General features: G+C 52.8%; 1 protein-coding gene across 4 annotated transcripts in view; it reads right to left on the minus strand.

Annotated features, from left to right (window-relative positions):
- Positions 1-26,261, minus strand: part of BCL11B (BCL11 transcription factor B) — a 90,884-nt gene extending 64,623 nt beyond the window's left edge. For 2 of the 4 annotated variants that reach the window (XM_072762270.1, XM_072762268.1), the window contains exons 1-2: positions 26,082-26,261; positions 12,211-12,576 (exon numbers count right to left, since the gene is read on the minus strand). In XM_072762270.1, coding sequence (XP_072618371.1) covers positions 12,211-12,576; positions 26,082-26,139 — 424 coding nt within the window. In that variant the 5' untranslated portion in view covers positions 26,140-26,261. Of the gene's footprint in view, positions 1-12,210; positions 12,580-26,081 lie in introns of all 4 variants that reach the window. The other 2 variants (XM_072762269.1, XM_072762267.1) reach the window with 1 other exon arrangement.
- Positions 26,262-27,300: the final 1,039 nt, after the last annotated feature.

Below are 27,300 nucleotides of genomic sequence, written 5' to 3' on the forward strand. Positions count from 1 at the left end.
TGGGCGTCCAACCACTGCTTTTCTGAGTCTTTAAGGGTCTGTTGGAGTGCTTTAAACAATTGGAGGCCAATTTTTGAGAATCAAAAATAAAGAGGGACTCCTAGCAAGGTGACCATTTGCATACAAATTCTCTTTGGGGGGGTTATTGTAAGAGAAGTCGGGCTGGAGGAAGGACTGACATTAATTCCCTGTAATTCCACGAGGCTTTGTGTCCCACTCTAGTAGAGGGTTCCATTCCCACACAATTGGGAAAACACTTTTGTTCTTGAGTGTTTTAAAATCCCAGCCCCCAGGAATTCCCTCTAGAAAAGCAGGCTCCCTCTCCTCCCTCTCCACCACCCCCCCCACCACCACCACCAGGCCCGGGAGGGGGGGAAAAAAAAAAGACAAAAAAAAAAAAAAAAAAAACCCTACAAAGAAAACCACTTTGGGACGGGACTGTTTGCCCTGGATGGACGCAAAATGCACAAAGGAACTCTTTGAGGCTCCCTCCAAACGGGCCTCACCTGGATCCGGGGAAGTGCCGGGCTCTGTCGGGCCAAGGTGGGCTGATGCCGGGCTCGGTCGGGCGCGACCCTTTCTGAGCGTTCGCGGCGGGTTGCAGAGGGGATCCCCGGGCGCCCCCAGGACCCAAGACAAACGCCCAGGAAGGGACGCCCCCCCCCCAGCGGGGAGCCCCGCCCCTCGCGCGCCGATTCTGGGGATGGGGCCACGGGCGGTTCTCGGGGGTCCTGAAATGCGACTCCCCACGCCCGGGAAGGTCACGAGCGCGGGCGCGCGCCCCGGGGTCGGGCCGGGAAGGCGGGTGGAGGAGGGGCGGGCCCGAGCGCACAAAGGGGCCCCAGGCCGGCGGGCTCCCCGCCCTTGACCTTGGGTCCCCGCCTCCATCCATCTCCGCCGGCTGCCAGGGAAGGGGGCTGGCCCGGGGCCAAGGGCGAGCTCGCTGGGCTGCTGCGGGGCTGGGGGCGGGGGGGCGGGGGCACACTCGAGGGCGGCAGGACGCTGCATTCCGACTGCCCGGGCTCCTCGGGGAGCCGGGTCCCGGGGAGGCTCCGTTTCACTGCCCGCCTTCCGCGCCCCAAAGCAAAAGTTGCAGGAATGCACCGCGGAAGCCCCCTCCCCTGGGCTGGCCCGACGACTCGCCCGCTCCCCGCCCCCCTCGGACCCGGGCCGAGGCGGGGGAGGGGAGCTGTCACCCGAGGAAGAAAGGAGCGCGCCTCTCCGGCGAGCCCAGACGCGGGCAGGGTCAGCTGCGCCTCCGCCCGCCCCTCGCCGCCCCTCGCCGCCCCGCGGGCAGCTGGCCCATTAAGTCCCGAATTATGCATGGGCCTGGAGCCCCTCGGCCCTCCCGCCCCGGGGAGCACAATCAGCGGGCGCGGCCGGCCCGGGCCGGGGCAGCAGCAGAGACGTGGCGCAGGGACGCGGAGCCGCGCGCCCGGGGCGCAGGCTGGAGAGGCCGCGGGCGAGTCGGCGAGGGGACCCGGCGCGCCCCGGGGCCGGGGAGCAGCGCCTGGGAGCCCCCGGCGGGACCGCAGCCGGCGAGGCGGGGGGGCGCCGACCGCCGAGGATGCCCCCGGTGCAATCACCGAATTGCCGCAGTGTCCGCCTGTTCCCGCGCGGGGTCCGCGGGGTGCGGGCCGCCTCGCGCCCCCGCCCGAGCTCTGCACCGCGCGCCTCGCAAAGGGCCATTGTGCGCCCGGGCTTGCCAGGGAGGGGAGACTCACGGACCCCAACCTCGGAGCCCCCGGGGGCGGAGCCTGAAGTCCCCCGTTGGGCGTGGCGGGAGGAGTTCGGCCCCTGCCCCCTCCCACGTGGGAGGGGATGACTTGCAGGGGGTGGCACCATCCGGAGGGGTGTGGGGGGAGGATGGAGGCCGGGAAGGGGGAGGGTCGCTGGAGATCCGGAGAGGGGGCAAGACTCCTCTTGCACGTTGCAACCGTCGGGGCACACGGGTAATCGCGGTAGTGGTGAGGCCGGTGGCGCCTGGTTTCATGCGAGCGGGAGAAGTGCAGTCTCAGACTTGGGAGGATTTTGATGTCCATCCCTCCCCCCCTCCTCCAGAGTCTCAGGACGAGGCCTCCACTGGAGACCCTCCTCGCAGTGCACACACACACACACACACACACACACACACACACACACACCCTGCCCCGGTCTCGGGTCCCCACAGAACACCGTTTTCGGTATCCGGGACCCCGTGCTCTCGACAGCAGGGCCCCAAGCCCGGAATGTGGAACTTGTTTGCTGTCCCGGGCTCCGTTTGTTTCTGGAAACGAGTTGCCTCTCTTTTCCTTCCCCTCCAAAAGCAAAGGCCAGGTCAAGAAAATTACATACTTCTTTTTCCCAGCGAATAAAGGCGCCTCCTTTGCAGGGAAAGTTTTACAAGCCAATGATGTCAATGATGCAAGGAGGAGACCACACTGTTTAGGTTTCTTAATTGGCTGGCTTTGAACTCTTGGTGGGAGGGGGAAGGAATCCACTCTGGCTCCCTCGGAGAACTTAGCTTTGTGGGGTCTACCAACCTCAAACCAGTTGCTGGAGTGGGAAGGGGTCATCAGGGGTTTGTCCTGTTTCTCCTTAAGGGAAACAAAGAACCCTGGATGGCTGCTCCACACAGAGCCCAGGACAGGCATTCTCTGGCCCTCAGCCTCAAGGGAGGACCCCCCCCCCCCCCCCCCCCCGCCAGAATTCAGCTGCTGCGGGACTGCTCTCTCCAGATGCCATGATCTGCCCAGAAAAGTCTTTAAAACAGAGCCAGTGCTTTCTCTACCACTTTCAAGGATTTCTTTGGTACCTGAAGTCAGGAAAGCAGAACTGTGCACTCTGGACCCGGCCAGGTTAGACAGATGTCCTCCCTGGAGCTTCATCACAGCACTGGTGCTGGCGCTGTCAGGTGGCAAGGCTCTATGCATGGGGGTTCATCCTGGGTGGGCGCTGACCCTCGCACCTGTTTGCACCTTTGAGTCTGGATTTATCTGCTTGCATCTAGGGCTTTGTCCACACTTGCAACCTGAAGGCAATGCAAGCTGTGCAGGTACTCAGCTCCTGGGGGTCAACAGCCCTGAGCAAACATTGCTTTGGCTTAGAGAACTAGCTGGCTATCCTGGGCTGGGGGAGTTCACTCCACCCTTGGCAGTGCATCTGAACAGCTACCTTTTCCTCCTCACACCAGGACTGGGGCGGGGGACAGGGGGTCTGACTTCTCACCTCCAACAAAAGGCCATTCTGTTAATATTCCCCCACACCAAAAGAGCCTGGGGTCCCAGTTTTCGTGCTGTTGGGAGCAGCACGCAGCCACTTTCCCAGACCTATCTCTCATCAAGTGATCACACCTCTCCCCACCAGACCTCGCCCTCATACACTCACACCCCCTACTCAGCACAGACTCCTCCTTCATGAGCCACTCCTATCCTCCCACCCCCACCTCCAGCTCAAAACCATCAGACCAGCAGGAGGAGGACTCTAAGGAAACTCACGTAAAAACAAAATAAAAACGAAACCTAGAAGCCTTGCTTTCTCCAGAAAGGCCTCCTCGTCCCTGGGTCCAGCTCGGGAGGGTGGCCTCTAAGGTCCTGATCACACTCTGCCATCTGGAGCTCCTTTCTGGACTTAATTTAATGTGGGCAAGGCCGACACCCCTAGTCACTGGTCACCACCTAGCAGTACCTGGCTCAGAGTGGGTTCCGATTTTGTGAGGCCTGAGGTTGATACAATTCGGGAGGTCCTCTGAACAAAAAAACAAATACCAAACCACATTTACACCATCAGGGGCAGTGCCTGCAAGAGGCCCAGGAGGGGCCCTGGGCCTAAACTCTGCACCAAATCCTCCCTGAGGAATCTTCCCTGCTTGAAGCAGAAAGAGACCCTGTTTATCCTTTAGTATAGTAGTTTTCATTTCAGCCACCAATTTCTTCAAAGAAAATGTATTTCCTAAGCCCAAAATGTAACAAATGAGGGAAGTCGGTTGGGCTGCTGGGTGGGAGGAGGATTTAGGTAGGAAGCTGGAGCTTACCCCCCACCCCCCTGCCGGGTCCTTGCAGCTGTTGGAGACCACTGGGTAGCTAGCTCCTTCTCCTATTTCAGTTCAGGAAGCTCAGGCCCAAAGAGGGGGAGGGTCTGCTCAAGGTCACAAGGCCTATCAGCCACAGGGCCTAAACACCAACTCCAGGTCTTTGGCCAGAGACGAGCATGCCTGCCCCTCCCCACCCCGCATTCAGTAGGCCCAGCTGCCTCCTACAAGGGTTGGCAGTCGGCTTCTAACGAGGCAGCTCTGCACAGGACAGCAGTCCACGCGAAATTCACAGATGTGTGTAGGACAGGTGGAGGTCCCCCATCCCACTTTCTTCTGCTCACACAAGACCCCCAGATCCCATCATGGGGTGTCACCCTAGAAGAGTCATTCACGGCCTGGCCAGGAACGGAAACCAGCTGGTGCCAGCCCAGGTTAAAGACCCACATGACCCCACGGGCCTGGGCTCCCCGTGAGGGCCACTGGCTGGAAGTCAGGAGCCTGGCGTCCAGGCACAACTGTGCCGACTCACAGGGTAACGATGCAAGGCCACCTCACCTCTCTAAGACTCGGTTTCCTCATTTACAAAATGAAAGTAATAACTGATTTACCACCTTTCATGGGGCGGAGACGGAGACGGTGGATGGGAACGTGGGATGAAAGACAACCACGGGCAGCACTGCGTCACCACAGGAAGGAACATGACTACCAGAGTTCACACCCCGGGCCCCTAGTCACCAGCTGTGTGACCCTGACCAAATGACTTAACATCTCTGGCCTTCAGTTTCCTCTTTGGTAATGTGGGCTTGATACCAGGCACCTACCTCATGGAGGTATTAGGGGGCTTCAATCAGTGAACAGTTTGCAAAGCCCTTCAAACAGTGACCAGTACAGAGCAAGTTCTCACAAATATGTGTTCAGTTAAAAACCGAAATGTGAAAACGCTTCTCTTGTTTGTTTCCTCAGTAAAAAAGATGAGCCCAAGGGCGCAGGGGCAACCAGCAGGCTGCCCTATTTATATAGTTAACTGACACAGAGCCCACTCCTAACAGATTCTAGAGCTAGTGGTTATGTATTAGTCAGGCATGAAAATGAGCACCAAAAAAAAAAAAAAACCAACCAGGCTGTCAAGTGCCTAATAAAAAATTTAAGCCAAGTACTAACTGTTTACTGTCAAACTAAAAACCTAGTAATAATGAGAACAGAGGCTCAGAGTTGGTTAGGTCCCCCATCTGGGAACCCAGGACCCTGCCCTAACTTCTCATCCTCCTCCCTGAACTGCTGCTGGAAGCATGAAGCCACCTATATCCGTCACAGAGAACAACGGCCCCAAACCTAAAGGAAACCTAAGAAGGAAGAGAAAAAAGAAAAATCACACTGTAACAAGAAAACTAGTGTTTTCTTGTCTTCTTTTTAAGTCAGTAAAACTTTCGATCACAACTCAGTGCAACAGTCACAGTGGGCAGCTGCTGACACTGCTACGGTCTGTGGTCTGTCCAGTTTACACACTACCTTCAGTCTCTTGCTTCCCTGGGGAGGCCGGGAGGGCAGGGACTGCTCACCCCGGCTCCTGGGTCAGGACACCAGGACTCTGCCAGGGGAAACGACCTGCCTCAAGGCAAAAGGGCACCTGGCTCAAGATAACTGGGGTCTGGACTCAGCCCCGCCCATCACCAGTTCCAGAAGATCAGGTAAGAATGGGAGGGTCAGCAAGGAGATCCTCCCAGCCCAGGCCAGGAGGCCAGAATCCCCACATGGATCCCTCCAGTGGTTCTCTATTATTAATAACAGCTAGTGATCCACAGGGACCTAATACACGCATGTCTTGTCTAAATCAAACCTTGTAACAAGCCTGAAAGATAAGAAAGATTATCTCCATTCTACAGGAAACCGGGGACTTGGAGAAGGCGAACAACCGGCTGAAGGTCATTCAGCGGGTCATTGGCAAACCCCAAATCCTGGTCCAGATCCAGCCGTCTAAATTCGCATCTTACTGCTTTCTTTCCCACCACCCACCTCTCCAACACCTTCACGAGGAAATACAGGCAACTGTATGAGGGAGGCTACCACAGACCGTGGGTCAAGGCCTCCGGGGTCATACCTGGGACTGGCTTCAAAGACCACCCTGGACGGAGCCTGGAGGTAGTGCCTGCCCCCACTGGCTGGGCCAGCTGGGCAGAGTTAGACTACCCCTCCCTAAAAGCCTCCATTCCGGGCAGGCCCGGCGCCGCCTTCAGCTCAGGGCGTGATCCTGGAGTCCCAAGATCGAGTCCTGGGATCAAGTCCCACGTCAGGCTCCCTGCACGGAGCCTGCTTCTCCCTCTGCCTGTGTCCCTGCCTCTCTCTGTGTGTGTGTCTCTCACGAATATATAAATAAAATCTTTAAAAATAAAATAAAACCCTCCATTCCTCCTGTCATCTGGGGAAGCCAGGCAGACCCGAGCCTTTCTCCACTTTGCTGTGTGACCTTGGGCAAGTCCCTTAACCTCTCTGGGCCTTAGCTCAAAGTGGAGTTAGAAACATCTCTTTCAAAGTGGGGTCGGAGGTATCTGTTTGAAAGTCGATATAAATTTCAAGAGGAGATAAACCAAGAAAAGCCCCTAGGGACCATGTGGGGTTACCAGGTAGGCCTCCTCTTCCCCACCACCTGCCAGCCCTGCCCAAGCTCTGGGGCCAGCCCCACAGTGCCCAGCCCCAGGACCATGTCTCTGAGACAGAACACTCCACTATTCCTTGGTGCAGACAGAACTAATAATTAGCTGTCACGATTTAATAATACATAAAGATAATCCATGCTACAACACGCACGGATTTAACTAATCTTAATTTGGAGGCAAAATAACAACTCTAAATATATCAAACGCAAGTTTTTAAAGACAACCTGCAAGTGGGGTTTATCTCCAGTTTCCAGCACAGGCAAGTTATTTAGTTTCTTCCACTGGCCTGGCTAATATTCTCTTCTTTCCACATGTATTTTATTTATTTTTTTGAAGTCTGAAAGGCACATTTGCAGAGCGGCATGTAAATCCTCCAGCTGATCAGAAGCCAGTTTCTCCAACACATTTTGCCTGGCGATGGGTCACTAGGACCCCAAACCAAGCACCCCCCCTCCGCCTCCAGGCACACCCCTGACCCCTCCTAGGTTCCAGATGGAGACATACAGGGTGGGTGGGGCCGTGGCAGCAGGGAACTGCCTGCCACTTCCAGCCCAGGGGGATCTGCTACTTCCTGTCACCCGCTGCCTGTCTCCTGCATTTCTCCAGAAATCTGACATTTGGGGTTTGATGGGGGGAGGAGGAAGAAAAGGCAAAAGGCAAACCTATGACTGACAGCTGATGGCTCGTTCCTCCAGTTATAGCTTCATTTGGTTATGGAAGGGGTGATAACATGCAAAAACGAATTACCTGTGATCAAGAGCCTTCCCTCCAGTGGCTATAAAATGGGGATTCTAAGGAGGAAATGGCTGAGAGAGAAATCCGAGGTTAAGTTTTCAAGACTCTGACTGAGAAGCAAACCCCTCCCTCACGCTGCCAAGCGGGGTCCATAGGCTCTTGAAAGCTTTTCTGAAAGCTTCCACCTCTCAGTCACTGGGCTGCAGCCAGCCCCTGGGCTAGGTGGATGCTCTGTGTGTTTCATTGTCATCCATTCTCAGCACAGGACTGACAGGTGGGGACAGACGAGGAAACTGAGGCCTAGAAAAGTGAAGTGGCTGGCCTGGGCAGGCACTGGAGTCGCACCTCTCCCAACTGACACTGAAGCCCATGCTCCCTTGATCCTTACCCACCCCACCCCAGGTTCCTCCACAGAGGGACCCACCATTAGAGTGGCCACTGCAGGACAGTATAAGGACGTGGCTGGGGGAAGGGGGTACACGACAGTTGTTCTGACGTTTCTGATGGTGGAGTTCCCCGAAACCAATGGAAGTTTCTCCCCCAGTTCCTGGAAGACCCACATTAGCTACGCTACCAGCAGGAAATGATGGAGCTGGGGAAGCGGCCAGTAAGGGGGGAAGGTGCTCATCTCTGCAGCAGGTATCTGACACCCCAGGCAGGCACACATCACTGAAACACCACCGTTACTGCTGGGTGTGCTCCCCTACGGGGCAAACTGCCGCCTAGGCAGTCGGGCCACGTGGCCCAAGGCTGGCAGGTGTCAGGGTAGGGTGAGGACATGTGCTGGGTCCCTTCCCACGCGGCAGCACTCGGCCTCCCTGGCACAGCCCCCTCCTCTCCATCCCTCTTCGAGACACCCAGCCCACATCACAGGTCTGAGACTCCTGCTCTCTGCAAACCCTAAAACCCATCTCACTTCCCCCTACCCCCACCCCAGGGTTGGCTACTCCCATCTCCTCCAGCAGTGCCAAAAGTCGAAGAATGCAGTAAGAAGGGAGTTTACGAAAGATAAAGAACTCCTATACAGGCAGAGTGAGTCAGGTCTCCAGGCCAGAGCCCCGACCTCTACTCAACCCCACGCCTGTCCCCAGATGGGCCTCAGACACAGGATCCATGGACCTTTCCCTGCCCACAGCTCACAGCCAAGGCACAACCGCACACATCAAGGGTGGGGCTGCCACCTGCTCACATTCTGGCCAGGATCCCCAAGGGGGACAGAGCAGCAGCCTAAATGGCTCTCTTCCTGCCACACTTCCCCCCACCCCTAGAGGGTCCTGTCACCTGTGGTGGCAGGAAGGGGGGATGACGATGCTTGGGGCAGGGGAAGGGCAGTAGGTGCTTGTTTATTAAATGAACAAAAGAATGAATGAATGAATACCCTCCAAGATACAAAGCTCCAGAAAGTTCCTCCTTCTAACTCTCCTACTTTTCTAGCATTAGAAAAAGAAAGAAAGAAGAGAAGAAAAGAAAGAAAAGAAAAGAAAAGAAAAGGAAAAGAAAAGAAAAGAAAAGAAAGAAAAAAAAAGAAAAGGAAGGAAGGAAGGAAGGAAGGAAGGAAGGAAGGAAGGAAGGAAGGAAGAAAAAGGAAGGAAGGAAGGAAGGAAGGAAGGAAGGAAGGAAGGAAGGAAGGAAGGAAGGAAGGGAGTCACTACTCTTTTATGCCTATCTCCAGACTCCGGAGTCCCAGGAAAAGGGCTAATCCAGGGTCCAGCCCCTGATGCAATGACTTACACAATTCCAACTCCAATCTCACGCCCAGGGCACCCTTAAAGGTGGAAGGGATCCCACCTATCCCACAGGCCGGCCTTGCCCTCCTACCTCTGGAGCCCTGCCTCTAGATGCACCTGGTGGAAGGAGAGCTGGGACCCCTGTGGACAACACTCAGATTGCTGCTTCCCGGAAAGGCATGGCCCTCATGGTCACCACAGGTACCTCCCTTGGGGCAGCCAGGCCAGAGGCCAAAGTCCCAAGAGTTAGCAGCCACCCACTCACCAGCGGCCGGCCCCAGGGACAACAGCAGGGCTCGGGCAGGCTGTAGCATCCCTCCCCACCACGGCTGGGAAGCAGGAACAGGAGAGGCCTGGGCGAGGCCAGCGGTGCCAGGGGCCTGGGCAGCAGCTGTGCGGATTTCCGGCAGCCCGGGCGGAGAAGCGCCTGTGATTCCTAGTCCCCCTCTTAAAATATAAAGACTCAATTATCTTTGAGCAGCTTGCTTTACACATGAATTGACACATTTATTTTACAATAAATAACTGAAAGTTATCTGCGTTTCCTTTACTGTTAATCTACGCAGAGAAATAATAAACAGGGCTTGTCTACAAAAATGCAAGTACTGCAGTCCTCAGAATTCAATTAAGCTAAAATAATTAATGCTCCCACCATATTAAATTACTTTATACATTTGAGCCACTGAAGTTTTATTCTTTAATCTTTCCTTTTTATTAAATAAAAAAAAGAAAGAAAGAAAGAAAAGTTGGTGCCAACGCACGAAGGGAAGAAGGGAAAGAGGACTGGCAGGGGAAGGCACGATGTGCTGCTAGAATGGGATGGTCGCCTTCAGCTGACACAGCATGGAGACTGTTTGGTGCCTTTGATTAAAATAACATTTTAAATTCTTTGAACAAACATATCTCTTTAGACTTCTAAGGGATTATTTTACATATTTCTTCGAGAATGAAGAAATCCATTCGTCCTGTTTGCTGAACAGAAAAGGCCAAGAATATCTTCCGTCACACATAAAATAAAAATACTGTAGGCTGCTGCTGCAGTATTATAGCCCAAGAAAAGGGGTGCGGGGGGGGGGGGGGCGGGGAGGACAAAGCCGCCTTGCAGATTAACTTTGCCTTTTATGAAATCACATCTAGTCGCTTTCTTAAACAAACCTACCCACAATGATCGGCGGCCTCTCGCTGGGAAATACCTTCATCGTGAAATGAGGATTCGGATGGTTTTTGGTGAAAGCAGAATGCCTTTCCATGGAAATATAAGTAGGGACCAGAGTCTCATGGGCAAGGTCTGTGGTCACTGATGCCGGGTGTTTATTCTACTGGAGAAAAAAACGTTTCCTCCAGTGGCAAAGAGAAGAAAGGGCAGGGGGACCCCCAACCCCACCAACAAAAGGGACTCTGCACCTTTCTTGCCCAGAGGCTCCAGCCCTCATGAAGACAGTGTCACCCACATTTGCAGGACATTCTGAGAAGCTGGGTTTACATGACCATGGCCCTGAACACGTCACACGTCAATCTTCTCAAAGCCACTGGCAACTTGAGAGCATGAGAGATTTTCCCCCTAGCTCACACACCAGATGGCAAGGCCCACAGGTCCTCGTGATTTGATGGGGTCTCCCCAGGACCTAGCATGTGCCAGCAGGAGTCTGCATCCCCACTATAGTCTCTTCCCAAGAGAGATCTCATTAATCCCATTTAACAGGTAGGCAAATGGAGGCCCAAGGTCTCAAAGTTGCCTGCGGCTTGCTGCGTTATCCTGCCTGCCTTCTGGACGATGGCGCCTTCTGCTCCATCCTACCTTGGCCTACACCAGGCTCCCCCTCCAAGGAGGAGCACCCAAAACCTCAGTCCCTCCAGCGTCTCCACTAGCTTCCATGCCCAAAACATAGCCGGCACCTACTTGCACACTGCAGCACCAAAGGGGACCTCTGAAAGGAAGGTTCCACCGGCAAAGCACTGACGGAGCCCTTACTCATTCAATCCTCACACCAGGCCTGCCAGTATTCCTGCTCCCTGTTGACAGATAAGGAAACTGAGGCCTGGACCCATGAAGCAGCTTGTCCAAAGTCAACTGTCAGGATCTGAACCCTCATCTGCACGCACTCGGATGCCATCTTGCTGCAGGACAGGCTGCCACTTATTGCAGGAACACAGGTTGTCAGGACCCTCTTTTTCTGCTGGGCTTCCCAGGCTCAGAGGTATGACCAGAAGAAGCAAACACTGAGGCTCGCAGAGCACGGGCTCCCTGGAGGAGGCTCTGGCACACCACAGCCGAGGCCCAGCGGGACATGGCGCCAACTCGCTGCAGCAAACAGGCCCAGTTGGAGGACACAACCCCTACATCTGTTCTTCAGGTGGTAAAAGTCCGCAATCCAGGTAGTCAGCTGAGTGGGCATGCCAAAAGGAATGTCAACCTCCTGAAAGGGGTGCAGTGCTCCAACAAGCTCCCACAAGCCCTTCCCTAGACCTACCAGACGGATCAGCCAACCTCAGAAGGGGCCTCTGAGACCAGGGCACCTCTTTTTGCGGATGGGAGACTGAGGCCAAAGAGAGGAAGAGGAGGAAATGAGTGCCCCCATTCCTAAGGGCCCACCAGGTCCTGCCCACAGGCCACATCTCATTGGACCTCACCACAACCCTATGGAGATAGGTCCCATTAGCTCCATTTCACAGATGGAAAAACTGACTTGTCCATGTTGTGAGGAACAGATTCCAACCCAAGACTGTCTGACTGCACAGCCAGAGACTAAGCCAAGAATACCAGCAAACTGAAGGCCAACTAGCCTTCCAAATTTCCGTTCTGTACTCCCAGCCGCCTATGGATTAGGCCCCACAACAGTCTCATTGCCAAAAGCAAAGCAACCATCGGCCAGCTGTGCCTCTCTGAGCCTCACGCCTGTCTCGTCCTGAGGGTCACCCAGATAGTGGCCCCTCGGAAAGGGCGAGCCCTGGCTGGTGGTCCTATCCCAGTAGCCCCCAGGCCCCCTCCCAGCACCAACACCCGGCACAACCGGAGGGGGAGGCGGGCGTGGGACCCAGGAGGTGGCTTTGGCAGCGGCCTGGCCAGTGCAACAATCCATACCTGCAATGTTCTCCTGCTTGGGGCAGATGCCTTTCGTGGGTGAGAGCAGGTGGTCATCTTCGTCAGGGGTGACCTGGATCCCGATCTCCACCGGCTCGGACACTTTCCTGAGCTCGGAGCGCGAGGAGGGCGGCGGGCTGCCCTTGTCCAGGCCTTTGTCATAGCAAGCACCCAGGCTGCCGCCACACTGCTTCTTCTTGTGCTCTATAAAAACCAGGATGTCCCCCAGGGGGAAGTTCATCTGACACTGTCCACAGGTGAGCAGGTCAGGGTCGGGGCCACCCACCATCAGCCCCAGGCTGCTGGGCTCCTCTATCTCCAGACCCTCATCTTCTTCAAGGATGGCGGCCTCCACATGGTCAGCCTCTGCTGAAGAGAGAAAGGAGAAGGGGGCAGAGAAGACAGAGATGGGCTTAGGCAATCACAGGCACCCATCAGCCATCCCAACCCTTCCCCACCGAGAGGAGGCCCCTCCACTGCCTGGGGGCAGGTGCAGTCACCACATCCCTGCCTGACTCTTGGGGGCCATGGATGGGTAAACTGAGGCTCCAGGAGCAACTGCATAGCCCCTGGAGATTGGCTGCTTCACTGATGCTGAACTTACTCCTTTGTAGCTTATCTGCTGTTGATTCCCACCCCCCAACATAGCACATAAACACACACATGTGCACAGGACACCCGTCGTGCTTTCACACGAGGCTGTGTCACAGGCCTGTACTCCAAGCTAGAGACAGGTCTCTCCCACTTTACATCATCTGAGAATCACCTGGGGAGCTCCAAGCCCCCCACCCCACAACACCCACCCCCACCCCGCCAGGCAGCACCCCAAACTAATTACAGCCAGATCCAAACATCACATTGTCTTCTTGTTTTTAAGACTCCCCAGGTGATTCCAGTGGCCAGCCAAGGCTGAGAACCGTGAGCCAGAGCCAGAGCCGGTTCACCCTGCTTGGGCTCCATCCGCCACCCCCTCCCTTCCAGGGTTCATTCACGTCCTCCCCATTCATGGGAGCCCTGCTCGCATTCCTCCACCTCGGACCTGGCCACACACCAGACAAGAAAGCAGAACCCTAGACAGGCGTCAGGCAGCCAGTCCTTAGGAGAGAAAGAAGCCCACAGGCTCAGAAAGCAACAAGTGAGCATTGGTTCAAAGAGAAATATCGAAGAAAAAAAAAAAAACAGAAAGCAGGGGAAGGGACGCGGAGAGTCTGCTCCCCGAACAAGGGAGCCGGCTCTGCCGCCAGACACTGCTCCTGGTCGGACTTCCATCACCTTGTAGATTCCCCAGCACTCATCAGCTCCCCACTGTCCTTTTTGGTTTTATTTTCACTCCAGAAAAAGAAAGGAAAAAGACCTTTTCAGGCTCCAAAAGCATTTCTTGGCAGACAACAAACCACACTTTCAATGGACTGTACATTTTCATATTTCTTGAGCAGCCGATATAGTTCCTTTTTTTTTTTTTGGTAGGGGACAAGGGACCCAAATATTTTGAAGCCGATCAATGCCTCAAAAAAGCAGCAGCAAGCCCCAAGGGGAAAGCAGGAGGACTCAGCAGCCGTAAGTGTCATAAATAAGGGGAGTGGACAGTGAGGTTACATATCCCTTTGGGGTCTTCATGTAGACGACACTAGCATCAGGGTGCTTGAGAAAGCCAAGAGGGAGGCAGAGGTCTGAAACCCAAGGAGGCAGGTAAATTCTGAGCTGTGTGGTATTCAGTAAGATATAATGAAAACCACAGAGGAACAGAGAAAAGGGATGGAAGGGAGGAAAACACATTCCGTGGCAGTGAAGTTATTGACGGGCCAGAGCCAAAGAACAGATAATTTAAGGAAAAAATTCTGTGGCATCTTCCATCCTACATATAAATCCCTGTTCTGTATTTTCTGAACACAGCTTATTTAGGGCCTGTGAGAGGCCATGTGTGATGCTGAATCTAGAACGGACGGTATATGACAGGTAACACATTGGAACCACGTGTATACAGTCGATGCATGGGTGTTGCTGGGAAGGGAAGTTAACATTTGAGATCCTGCCTGTGGTTACAGACAAGTAGACAGAGCCCTCCATGAGTTACATGCAGACGTGGATTAGACCCATGGCAGTACAGAAACATCCCAAAGATGAGGAAATCCTAAATCTGTTGTCTGCACACCTCTCATGCAAAAACAAAACAAAACAAAAACAAAAACAAAAACAAACCAAAAAACCTATAAGGTAAGAGAAGCAGTTTTCACCGAGCCAGACCCGGGAACCATTAATTACACTTTAAAAAAGAAATCAGGAGTTTACTTAAAAAGGAGTTGGAAGACAATGCCACATAATTAATTTACTAATTTATTTTATGAAAAGATGCTTTGGTATGGTTGAAATGTAATCACAACCCTCACGCCGAACAGTGGTGGTAGGGGGACCGGATTCCTGCGAACGGTTTGTCAGAATGGAAAAGGTAATTACTCGGTGCTTCTTTTCCCTTTAATGATCTAACATTGAGCAATACTGTTTATATTGAAAAGCTTGCACCTTTAATTACCAATTACATATACATAATTTCAGAGCCAAAGGAGAGGGCTGTGAAAACAGTTCTTTAGAAATATAAGGATGTATTGTGCGCCATTTCTAGAGAGGGAACTCTAATACACGGGAGGAGGATGTCAAAATATTGTTTTGTTAAAAAAAAAAAAAAAGGAGAGAGGCACAAAGGAAATGAGCTGAAAAGCAAAAAAAGAAAGGACAAAATGAAACAGAGAATTCAGATGGAGCAGGGGCAAGCTCTGTGGTGGGAAGGGCCGCAGTACCTGGCCCTGCCTGAGCGGCCACTCGCCAGCAGGCCTGGCACTCTGCTGCGTCACCAAGGCGGCCACGCTGCCAGCGTGACCATCCTTTCTGAGGACGGGGAGGTGCTTCCTGCCGCTTAATAATTTCATCTTTCTTGTCCTTGTTTTGTTTTGCTTTTCATTAACTTTCTCAGGCCTGTCTGCTCTCCTGGGAGGAGTTCTAGGAAGCACCCGCATACCTCCTCTCTGCTAGGAGGTTTTAAGCTACATAATTTCAACCCGTCCCTTCTCATTCAAAGGAAACACAGGCTACTTTAAAAATTAGCAGAGGTCACTGTGAGCCTGTTCACAAGCAGTCCTGCCTCTCTGCCTTCCATCTTTTGCTGAGGACTTGGTACCAGCACTTTTTTTTTCTTTCTCTCTCTCTCTCTCTCTTTTTTTTTTTTTTTTTTTTTTTTTTTTTGGTAACATCTGGTATTCTTTCCTTTATTTGGCTCTCTCTGCCTTTTCACTTTTCTGCTGCAGCAGGCTCTGTGAGCCACCCACCCCCCATCACTGAGTCTGAAAAGTATCCGAAACTGTTCGTTGTGCCGTTGTTGGGATTCGGGCCTCCAGGCCCCTGGCAGCCAAGTCCCCCATGCCCCAGGGCTCCAGGACCCAGGACCCACGACCCCAGCTCGCTGCTTTCCAGGGAGCCCAGGAGCAAAAGAAACAAACAAATCTTCCCTCTTACTATCGGCGCTGAAAGTAAAACTCAAGATGACAGCCAGTGTTCACCCAAGAATGGGGTTTCCTCTTCCCCCCACCCCGGGGAGGGGGGTGCGGGGCTCTGGGCTTCATCTGCCAAGTGACATACATCCCAGGAAGGTGGCAACGTCACCCCCAAAAGTTCAGGCAGCAGAGTCAGCATGAACCCCTCAACTGTCAAGTTCTGGGTCACGGCGGGTAGACCAAGACAACTTGCTGAGCCTGGAAGCTCATGCTCATGGCCTTCGGAGACACCCCCAAAAGACGGGCTGTGGTTTCATTTCCGCTGGCAGGCGGATACCGAGCTGGGTGTATGGGGTGTGTGTGCACACGCGCGCGTGTGTGTGTGTGTGTGTGTGTGTGTGTGTGTGTGTATGTGCGCGGCCCTTCTTAGAACCACATCGATGAGGGAAGAAATAAAAGGAGAAAGAGCCCCTTGGCCCAGCTCAGAGAACGGCAAGGTGAGGGGCATCTGGCCTCCTGGTACCCTCCTTTCGCTGCCCCGCGGGCACCCGAGGCCCCCCAGCCCCAAGCAGCTCGGAGAACCAGGCTTCTGCTGGAAGAGCCAGAGCAGCCCAAATTGCCACCCAGAGATAAGAAAACACCAGGAAGGAGAAAAGACACGTAACAAAAACAGCTTTTTCAAATTCCCAGACCCAACAAACCAGCCCCTCAGGCTGTCTTGTCCAGCAAACTCAGGCCCTAAATAAAGAAGGCAAAGATGAGGTCTTTCCTCTGAGATGATTTCTGCTTTCGTGAAAAGCTCCCCAAGTGTCAGGCGGCTCCGGAAAAAATATTGCTGCTCTCGCTATTATGAGCCGAATAAAGTACAGGGATTGCTAAAATGTTTGACTCGTTAAGAGGCAAAATGAATGGATGCAGAAGGCAACTTGTTCAAATGTCAGATACCACATTGGGGTGGGTTCTGAAATACGAAATCCTAAAGCTCGTGGACAAATATATATTCACACATACACACATACACACACACACACACACACACAGAGTTAATTTTCTTTTACAGCAAAACCACATTTTATTTACAAGGCTAGGCCTCCTCCCAGCTGAGAAACGCATTTAGAAGCAATGAAATCAGGGTTCACAAATAATAATGGATATTTGTTAAGTAGATGGGGAAGCACTTGATCCTAAGACAAACTCCCCCATGCCTGAGCTCGGCTGGGAAGGAATTTGGGGCAGAAGACAGAAATGGAAAGACAGCATTAACACCGACCCAGCCAAGCAGCCAAGAGGCCCCTGGCAGCTGCAAAGGCTTAGCATGGCCTTACCTGGCCAGTGATTTCCCCCACACGCAGGGCTCCAAGGGCCCCACCCGCCCTGGTCCATCTGTAACAACTGCCCCTGCACCTGCCCTTTGGGGAATTCCAGCCAAGGGGCCGACTGCCTGCTGTCCCCAGAGCACAGTGCATGTGCACGGCTGCACACACAGCACACAGGCCCATGTCCCCCTTACCCTGCACTGATTCAAATCCCAAATCTCTAACGGCTAAGTCACAGTCCAGGAGAAACATATGAAGAATTATTGTCTCAGTGACGGGGGGCGTGGGTAGGAGAAGGATGTGGGGGGAGGGGTGCCAGGCTCTTAAAATCGTGTGCCACCAACGTCACAGCCGCCATCATGATGTGTACGCATGTTTACAAGAAATGCTCAGCATCCCTCCGCCAGAGCTCCGCATCCGACTGGAGACTTTACACCTGCTTCCTACGAAGACGGAGCCTTTGCCAGCAAGCCCATGCTCACCAATAATCTGCGAAGGGATCTTTTCATTCTCCTCCCGGCGAACATTCCGGGAGGGGCTGCGACTCCAGGCGACACTGAACCACCACCAACACGCACACTCAACAGAGCACAACACTTTCGGAGCTGCCATCAATTTTTAATTTATTGGATCCAAGAGAAAATAACAACCATGGGGAGGGGAGGAGGGCGACGAGTGGATGGCAGAGAGAAGGAATCAATTCTTGGTGGAGAAAATAATCTATGACTAGATGACGCTTAAAGGCACGACAAGAGGTTTTATGAAGTTCTCCGAACATCGGGAATAATGAAGTGCCCAGCGGAGGTGGCAGAGATAAGAGCAGCCCGTCAGCCCAGCCATGCAGGCATTAGGAGGACCGTCCTCACAGGACCAGGAGGAGTCAGAACATGTCTGAGGGTGGGACCCACTGTCCGGGTCCCAGCCCCATTTGGCCACGAATTCCCACAACCAGCAATGCCTAGGGCCACTACTGGCCCTGGGAGGACACAGCCTGCAGGGGGAAGCAGGCCTCGTCGTCGTTGTACAGATGAACTCCCTCCCCTGACCACCTGCCCTCTCAGGAGGAGGGCTGAGCAGTGCAGCCGGGCCAGGTGTCTCAGAGCTGCTCTCCCCAAGACCCTCCAAAGGCTTCCTCCCCACCAGCCTCAGATCCGTGGAAGAATGGGGGCACGCCGGGGCCACCACCCCAGGAGGCCCTGTCTGCTCCATGCCAACCACTGAACAAGCCTCAAATGAAATTGTCGAGATTTCTGGCGTCCGGCTGAAGACAGAAGGATGACTGTGGGTGCAAGACCTTCTTGGCAACTCATGGAAATGACCTGGGTCTGGCTGAGGGGGCCTGCAGGGGAAAGCCTGAGCCTGGCCTGCATTCCAGGAAGGCAGGGGTTCCTGATCTGGGACATGGTGTGGGGTGCAGGAAGAACCTCAGTCACACAGCCCAGAGGCAGATTCTGAATGGGGAAGTCTGAAGGCGGGAGGAAGATCCCCATAGATATGCATTGCCCTACCCACCCCAGCTTGGTTTCAGGATACTTTGGCATATTGAAAACAGCTCCTTGAAAAATACCCTGACTTGAGCCATGGACTGTCCAACCTTCCCTTCCCCACACCACATCCACCTCTCTAGAACTCCAAAAACTGAGCTCAGGGAGCCTGGTCTCACACATTCAAAAGCAGGGGGAAAAAAAGGCCAAATGAATAAGGAAAACAGTGTTCAGGTGCATTCACAGATCCTGTCCATTACTAAGAGGTTACTAATAAAAACCCAAGTCCACAAAACCAAAGAATAAAGCGACCTATGTTTTGATAAATAAAATAGTTGCTTTAAAAGAAGAGAAAAAAAAAAAAAAAAAAAAAAACGTTTACCACCACAGAAACCCTTCCAAGCATGTTTAGAGTCCAGAGAGCTGCAAATGCCTTAAATCTTCAGAGCCACAACAGGGATCATAATGACAGGATATAAAAGCACTCTTTGAGGCCAAATGAAGAGATTTGTTTTACTTAATGCTGTGTTTTTTTCGAAGGTGCAAAGCAGAAGAAAGACGGACCCTCCACACAGGACACTGGACTCCAAGCCTTTAGCTGGAGGACATCCTCTGGGGATGGGAGCAAAATAGCAAGGACACAAACCATTTCAGTATCTCATGTCCAAGGTAGAAATTTAAACATGACCTCATTTTAAAAAAAAAAAAAGAAGAAAAAGAAGAGAGAAAGCAGCACATCCATTTCTGAAGCACACGTTAATCACAGTAACATTGGCATTCAACTTTTTTGAGTCATTTTTGCACGTTGTTTTAGTAGAGAACTCATCAGGACATCCGCAAATGTATTTCTATTTCAGTGGAAGGGGGTCATAAAAAAGTTGTGTAGAACAGAACAGAGGCTTTTTTTTTTTCTTTGAAGTTACTAATTTTGTGTGGTCTGGGATTTCATTATAGTTAAAATAGCTCAGGCTGGCTAATTCGACACCCAAGCAGATTATCAGCTCTCTTGGAAAAAGAAATAAAGAATGAATTTCTTGAATTTCAGCAACTACACAAAAGACTTGCATATGTCAAAATGCCCGACGAAAAAGTCCCGGTGAATGTAGCACCATTAATCAAACCTCGATCTGGTGTCACTTTTGCCAGCAAAAAAACGATGCTGTCCCCCCCCACCCCACCCCCAATGGCTCCTGCAGAAGATGCAAGAAGTGTGAAGAAGTATGTCCCTCTGCTTCCGTGGGTCTGCAAATAGCCTGCTATTGGCACTTTTTATACACGCCTTGGGGAAAACTAACTGCTCGAGGGAGGAAGGCAACACACAGCTTTTCTTGGGGAGGAGTTAGAGAAACAGGGACCAGAACATGAGCAGGTCTCACGGACATCTGGCTCCCTGGGAAAGAAGAGAGGTCTGGGGAAGTGGGAGTAGGATGGGGGTGGACAGAGCAGAACACTGAGGTCCCCAGACCCAGTCATGGGAGTAAATAAAGACGTGACAAAGCCATACTCAGAGCAGCTGGATGACAGGCATGCCTTCCCGGTATTCTTCTGTGCCCTCTCCCCATTATAAAAAAAAAAAAAAAATCTGTCAGCATGCCTACAGCTAATACCATCTTCAGAGAAGGATGCTCAGCCGGCATAGTCACTTGACCGTGTGGTGCTGGGTGCAGTCCCCAGAGAGCATTTATTTTCCCCTGTCCTCCCCAGATGTGACCCCAGCATCAGACCTGGAATCCCAAGTCCTCAGAGAGCTCCTACTGAAGGTGGGCCCTAACCAGACAGCCAAAGGGACCTCCCCCAAGCCACAGGAGATGCAGGAAGAAGCCCCCAAAGCTTAAGAACCCCATCTTTACCCTTCCCTACAAAGATCGTTGTTTTGTTTTTGTTTTTTGTCAAGCATCATCATATCTGGGGTCTATATTTAGTTACAGCTTGTGAGACTCTCCCAAGTACCAAGGCAAAGGACTGGGGATTTCTAAAGTGAATTTTTTTTAACGGTCTTCTGCAGGCCAAAGGCCACTGCCCAGCCCAAGGCTGTGAGGTGACTGTGCCACTTCTTTCTCTTGAGTCGTCAAATGAGCTCGCTGCCGCGATATGCTTACAACTGGCTCGATTCAAACATTAAATGAAGTAGAGAAATCATCAGATAAATTGCTGGCCCTCTGTACTGGAGAGTGAAGGCTCTTTCTCAGCTGATGACAGCCACGAGGCTTTCGTCTGACCTGATTTATTTCTCTTTCAGGTTAGAATAAAGCACTCTTTCCTGTCTCAGGGCAACCTCTTCTGCCCATGTATTGAACTCAGGCATGAGACTCAGGGTTAACTGTGCTGTCTGCAGATTTCTTGAACTTGGAGAAGACATTATAGATCCAGAAATCCCGTGATCAAAAGCACACATATTCCCCAGCACTAAATTACACGGTTAGGAGAGAAAGAGTCTCATTAAAAGCCATCCATTAAGGGCACTGTTTGGGGTGAAAGGTATTAGCAACGCTGGGTCTAGCGAGCCTCTACTCCTTCCAAACAAAGTTTTACACGTTATTTGAGTTGGCATTTGATATCTTTGGGGAATGGTGCTATTTCCCTTAGTACAGTGGGAACATTACCTAATAAATGGAATTGAGAATCCAAGTGTTATAAAACCTGAGCTAAAAGGATTTCCATTCATCAAGCTGTTTTAGGAGCACGACTCCCAAAAAGCAGCTATTCTCCACCGTTCCCTGGGTCTGTGACATACAACACAGAAATGGACAAAATGATGTATGCTCTTCCCAGACCCCCTCATTCCATCGCCGATGCCTTAACAGCCTAATGGGATTTTCAGAGAGTCAACACCACAGACTCATAGGGGAAAACACGCCCATTCAAAATTAACCATTTTAATTGTTTAAAAATCAGGAAAAGAAGGAAAAAAAAAAAGAAAAAGAAAAATGCCCCCATCTGCCTAGCGAGGGCTTGTAAATCAATGCCAATAGCTTGAAAATAGATTTCTCAAACTTATATTCTCATTTTGTCCTGCTCGAATCTCTGTAAGAAAATCAATATTACAACTTCACACTTAAGACATTTTGCAGCAAGGCAAACTGCGTTGTCGGCTGCTGATGGAAGCCCGTTCCTGGCCCATTGTAGCGAAGGCGCCAAGCCATGACACGGGCACCGAGCTCCCCCTAGCTGCCAAGTGGCACCAGGCGCGGCTCGGCGTTTCAGGCTTGCCATCAACCCAAAGCCAATTCAACTGAAAGTTTATTTTGGAAAGTATTTTATCACAACAAGCAACAGAGAATGCAAAGCGATCAGGGAAGGAGATGGAAAGGAAAAAAGGAAGGCCTGGTGCAAGACGTGTTCTAAGCTACAAGACAGCGCCAAGAGCTCTAGCCTGATAAGGCGCTAGAAACTGGTGCTCTCTACAGTCGGAAGCGGTATCTGTAAACGAACTGTTCCGCGTGCTTCCATCTCACCTGAGACGTACCGCTAATTACTGTCAGAGGCACCCAAAGCTCGTCTTTCTCTTGGGTCAGTGAGACCCATTTGGTCCCGCACTGCGGTCAGCGGAGCGCCACACCCAGCCATCTGACCTCAGCCTCCCTCTGTGCTCCCAAGGCTGGCTTCCCCAAAGCAACTGCATTCACTCTAGTACTTGAGTGAAAGGACTCGTTTTCTTGTATGAAATATTTTGAAGGCCACGCAAAAATCGCCAAGGCCAAAAAACAGGCAGCTAGCAAGCCCCCTCCAACCAAAGAAAGAAATATGCATATGTACATAATATTCAGGGAGGGAAAGAATACCCTTTAAAAATATTAAGGGTTGTTAAAATACGCTCACGGCTGTTTTCTCTCAGGTGTGAATTACAAATGAATAAAATCAGCCTGGCATAACACCTTTGATGAACACATTTTTATTCTCCCGTGGAATCAGAGCAGCTGACTTATATCACACTTCTAATGATATGGGGTTCCCTTCTGTGCAGAAGGGAGACAAACTTCACTCCCCCCCTATAAACACCCCCCCCTAAAAAAGAGAGCCCCACGGCTTATGAAATTTATCAGAGGCCCAATCTTGAAAGATTGTGGACAACTGGAGATACGCTATACCCCAGAGAGTTAAGGTCATTGAGAATCCAGCCGCCTCCAAAACACACAGTTATAGCAAAACCCAGTTTAAAAGGCAACCGTGAAATTAACACAGTTAGCCTAACTTCCGTGTCAAACCTTGGGTCTCTAGTTGTTTTTGCAAAATCGTGAATTCATACAGAAAATTACTGATCTTCCAAGGAAACCTGTTGGTAGGCTGTTGGAAAAAATCACCTTCGCCAGGGTTGTGTAATTTACCATGGACATCTTATTTTCTTCCGAAAGCCTCAGAAAGCCTCAGAGCTCCTCCGTGGACTGGACTTCATTTCCCCTCCTCTCCCTGTCTGGCATTGTGGGCTCACAGCCCTTCTCTCTGCCTGGTCAGCCACGGCCCCTCTTCTTCCCTCACTATTGTCACTGTGTTGTTTTGTGTTTGTTTTTATTAATAGCTGTGTCTGTCCTCCGCTTCTAAAAGCCATATCCATCTGGGTCAAACATCTTGAAACAAACCAGAAGCCCAGGTTTTCATCCCCAGCTGTCTCCCACCCTCCTGTTTCATACTTTACTTCTCTTCTCTCTGGCCCTGTCTGTACATTTAAGGAGACTCACTATAGAGCTTGTCTGCCATCCCCCCCCCCCCCCCCGCACCACCCTGAGATTATTTGCTATTTGTGTCCTCTTCATGTTTCCCAGACCAGCAGTCATCCTAAGTTACACTGTCTCTACAGAACCAGGGGGCTGCCACCCTACTGAAGATGTACCACATTGGGAGAGGGGGGGTAGTTTCCTTCACATTGAAAATGTAGAATGTGAAGCTCCCTCCAACCCCCTGGGTCAGGGCTGTGACAGCACTGGCTTTGCTGGCCAGGGCTCCAGAGCACCCTAAACCCATGACTCCTGCATCACTGTGGAGAGGCACTTCCACAGGCCATGCAGCCTAAACTGCATCCAATTCTTGCCATTCCCCTGCCTGCACTCCCACCTCCCGGGTGACACAGGACAAACAGAAAAGCCAGCTGCTTTTTGATAATAAATAGCCTTGTCTGAAAACTGGTTGGACCACTCTCTCGGCTTGACCCCCTGCACATGCCCTGGGCTCCATGTGCCCCTGAAAGGCAGGCGAGATATCCTCTACCCCTGCCTCTTCCTCCTCACCTCTTCTCCTTTGCCTCTCTCTTCTCCCTCCCTCCCTCCCTGCTCCAGTGGCAGCGGCTTTCCCAAGCCAGCACCGCTCTGGCTCTCTCGGAGCAAGGCTAAGAGAGAGGGGGAACAAATGAAGGATGGAAGGATATTGTACCAGGCACGCCTTGTCCCCCACGAGCAGATGCCACCAGTCCTTCTGGCCAGGCAGGGCTTTCTCCTGATGTCCCAGGAATGCCAGAGGGGGAGAGAGCAAAAGCAAAGCAAACCTACCTGCTTCTTCCCCCCCTTACACACAACTGCAAACACTCCTGGCTCCTTTCGCTGCTTCCAGCTTGGCAATGCAGCCCTGACAACTCCCCCTTCCCCAACCCACCCAACTTCCCCCTCCTCAAAAACAACCCTTGCAATTATACAGAGGCTATGAGGGGCAAATTGCCTCCTAGAGAAATTAACCTCTGCAAATACAGACATTGTAACAACCAGTACACCATCTAAAGGGGGTTGGGGTGCCGGAGGGATAAGGGATGGCTTCTGCTTGCTAAAGGACGAAATGTCAACTGGCCAGAAGGACCCTGATCAAACCAGGCTCAAATCTGGTTGTAAAACATTTTGTTTAAAACGCAACCAGTGCATCTTCTTTGAGGGTACAATGGTGAAAAATAAAAGGGAAGTTCTCTTCCCTCCCTGGGAAACCGCATCCCTCTCCCAAGGCGAACCCCACTTTAAAATCTATTCCCTTCCCCAGGAAAAAAAAAAAAAAACAATAATAAATCCACAAATTCTTACTAATGTATCTGCTGTAACAAAGGAGAGGTGGCAGCAGCAAATGCTCCGAGCAGATGGCTCCTATGCTGGGTGTTCAGGGGAGGGGAAGAGCCCCTTTATATATTTATTTATTTATTTAAATTTTTTAAAATATAACATAAATATTCGGCTCTCGGCCGCCCCGCAGCCAGTCCCCGGCTGCGGCTGGGCGCGCAGCCCTCTCCAGCTCCGCGCGGGCTGCCCGGCCCCAGCCCGACGAGGTGCTCGGAGGTTTGCAAGAACACAACCTGCCCACGGTCTCGATGGCACCCAGAGGATGTTTTATTTCTATTGCAATTTAAAAAAAAAAAAAAAAGGCAACGGCGACCTAGGCACCGCGAGAGAAAGGACCACGGGGAGATGTTCGCGCGCCGCGAAGCAGCGGCCCCGCGGGCAGCGCCGGGCAGGGAGCGCTGCGAGCCGACCCTGCCGTGCAAGTGCGCGGGGACTCGGGGCGAGCTCCCCTGCAAACACCGTACCTGGCCCGCTCGCGCTCGCTTCCTCCCTTTCCTAAATAAACCCGACTGGGGCGCTGGGAGCTGCTGCGTCTCTGCCCCGCTGCCTGACTTTGCCTGCCGGGCCACTTGCTTGAAATCTGCACGATTTCAGCCGGTGGATTTCCACCGCGACCTGCCTTGTTTATTTAGAGAAGGAAGATGAAAGATACTGAGACAGAAAGATGGATAAGAGATTGATGGGTCTCTCTCCTTTTCTTCCTTTCTTTTTTTTTTTTTTTTTTTTTCTTTTTCCCCTCTATTTTACAAGCACATCCCCGTCTCCCTAATCCTAGCTGACAATCCTTTTTCCCCGTGGCGGGGCTTTTTCACCAGCCCCCAATCCCCCCCACCTTTTTTTTTTTTTTTTTTGGAGTGGGGGATAGAAGACAAGATCATCCCAGGAGACAGACGGAGGTGGGGAAATGGGGGGAGGGGGGGGCATGAGCCCAGCAAACAGCCGCGCAGCTGGATTCTTTTGCAAATAGCAAGAGGAGAGCAGAGAAAGGCGGCGGCGGAATCCTAGGACCGGCGTGGCGGGCGCCCTGCCCGGCCGGGAGCAGCAGCCGGCGGCCGCCCGCGCCCCGCGTCTCCCCTAGGCCGGAGCGCACCCCGCTCTCCTCCGCCCGCGCCTCCAGCGCGGACCCACGCGCTCGCCAACTTTTCCCCACTTCCCGGCTCCCTCCTCCCCCTCCGCTCCCCCAGCCCCCTCCCCCTCCTCTCCAAACCCCGCCACCAGCGCCGCCGCCGCCACACACGCCGCTCGGAGGGGCGAGCGTCCAGCCGGGCTCCGCGTGCACACACACCTCCTCCAGCCTGCACGCCCCCTCCCCGGCCCGGAGCCCGCTCCGCAGGCCCTCGAGCCCGAGGCGCGTCGGACTGCGCAGCGCTTCGACTCCCGGGGCTGCAAAGAAACTTTGCTATGGCCCCCCCCGCCCCCCACCCTGCTCTGGGCCGCCGCTGCGAGCTCGCGGGCGGCCTCGGCGCTCGGCCCGGCTGCGCCAGGCTCGGTGCACCCAGCCCCGGGCACCCGGAGCCCCATCCTCCGGCCCCCGGCGCGCACGCCGCAGACACTTACGGGTGATGAGCTCCCTCTGGGACAAGTGCTGCGGGTTGCCCTGTTTGCGGCGGGACATTGCCCCGGCATCTATTCTGGCATCGCCCGGAGAGCTGCACTGATGGGGGGAGCCGGGGGAGGGGGTCCGAGCCGCCGCCGCCGCCGCCGCCGCCGCTGCCGCTGCCGCCGCCGCCGCCGCCGCCGCCGCGCCTCCTCCTCTGCCCGGGTTGGTGTTTTTTGTTTTTTTTTTTTTTCCCCCTTTCCTCTCTTGCCCTCTCTTCCTCCTCTTCTTCTTCTGTATTTTGCTCTTTCTTCAATGCTGTTTTTTGCTTTGTTTGCAAAAAGAAAAAGAGAAGAAAAAAAAAGGGAAAGAAAAATCTCTCGACCTAAAATAGGAGAAAGAGGCCCAAAAAAAAATAAAAAAGAAAAAGAAAAAGAAAGAAAGAAAGAAATCTGCTGTTGCTTGCCCGCGGACTGGCTGGTTTCTTTTAAAAAAATATATATTCTTTTGAAGGAAAAAAAAAATCGCTTACACTTCTTCAAACTGCTTGGCCTCCTGGACTTCCAAATGTCTTCTTGAACTTAACCGGATTTTGCACCGGCTCCTGACACTTTCTTTCAGGGTCTGGTAGGTGGAAAGCGCACTTCTACCAGGAGGGGGGGGGAGGGGGAGAAAAAAAATGAAAACAAATAAAAAATAATAATAATAAAAGAAGAAGAAGAAAAAGGGGGAAAAAAAAAGCAAAGAAAACTTGGGGACTTGTCTCGTACCCCCTCACCCCGCCCCCTCAAAAAACCCAAAGCGATGTAAAACTGCCCCGGTTCGGTTGTTTCTGGGCTTTCTGCGGGCTGCCTGCTTTTTTTCTCGGAGACTGACCCTTCCGAGGCTCTGGGGGGACTCCAGGAGCGGCTCCTTCCCAGTTCACCTGGCAGGCTGGCGCCGGCCGGAGAAGCTGCCGGGTCCCCGCGAGCGCTCCCCAGCGCTCCCCTGGCGCCCGGGCCCGAGGGGAGCGGGGCTGCGGGGCGGCTCGCCCAGTGCGCCGGGGTCGGTGCGGGCGCGGACTGGGAGCTATAGATTGCAACGTGAAGATGGCGGAGTCCGGGTTCTCTGGGAGCTCTCGGTCTCTCTATGGCTGGGGCTGCCTCTGTACAATGGGATAAAATTCAAGTTCAAGTGCGGACGTGACGTTTAATCTGCACTAGAGACAAAAAGACCCAGAGAGTCGGAGCACTGGGGGCG

Source organism: Vulpes vulpes, chromosome 6 (assembly GCF_048418805.1).
Source record: "Vulpes vulpes isolate BD-2025 chromosome 6, VulVul3, whole genome shotgun sequence".
Lineage (NCBI taxonomy): Eukaryota > Metazoa > Chordata > Mammalia > Carnivora > Canidae > Vulpes > Vulpes vulpes.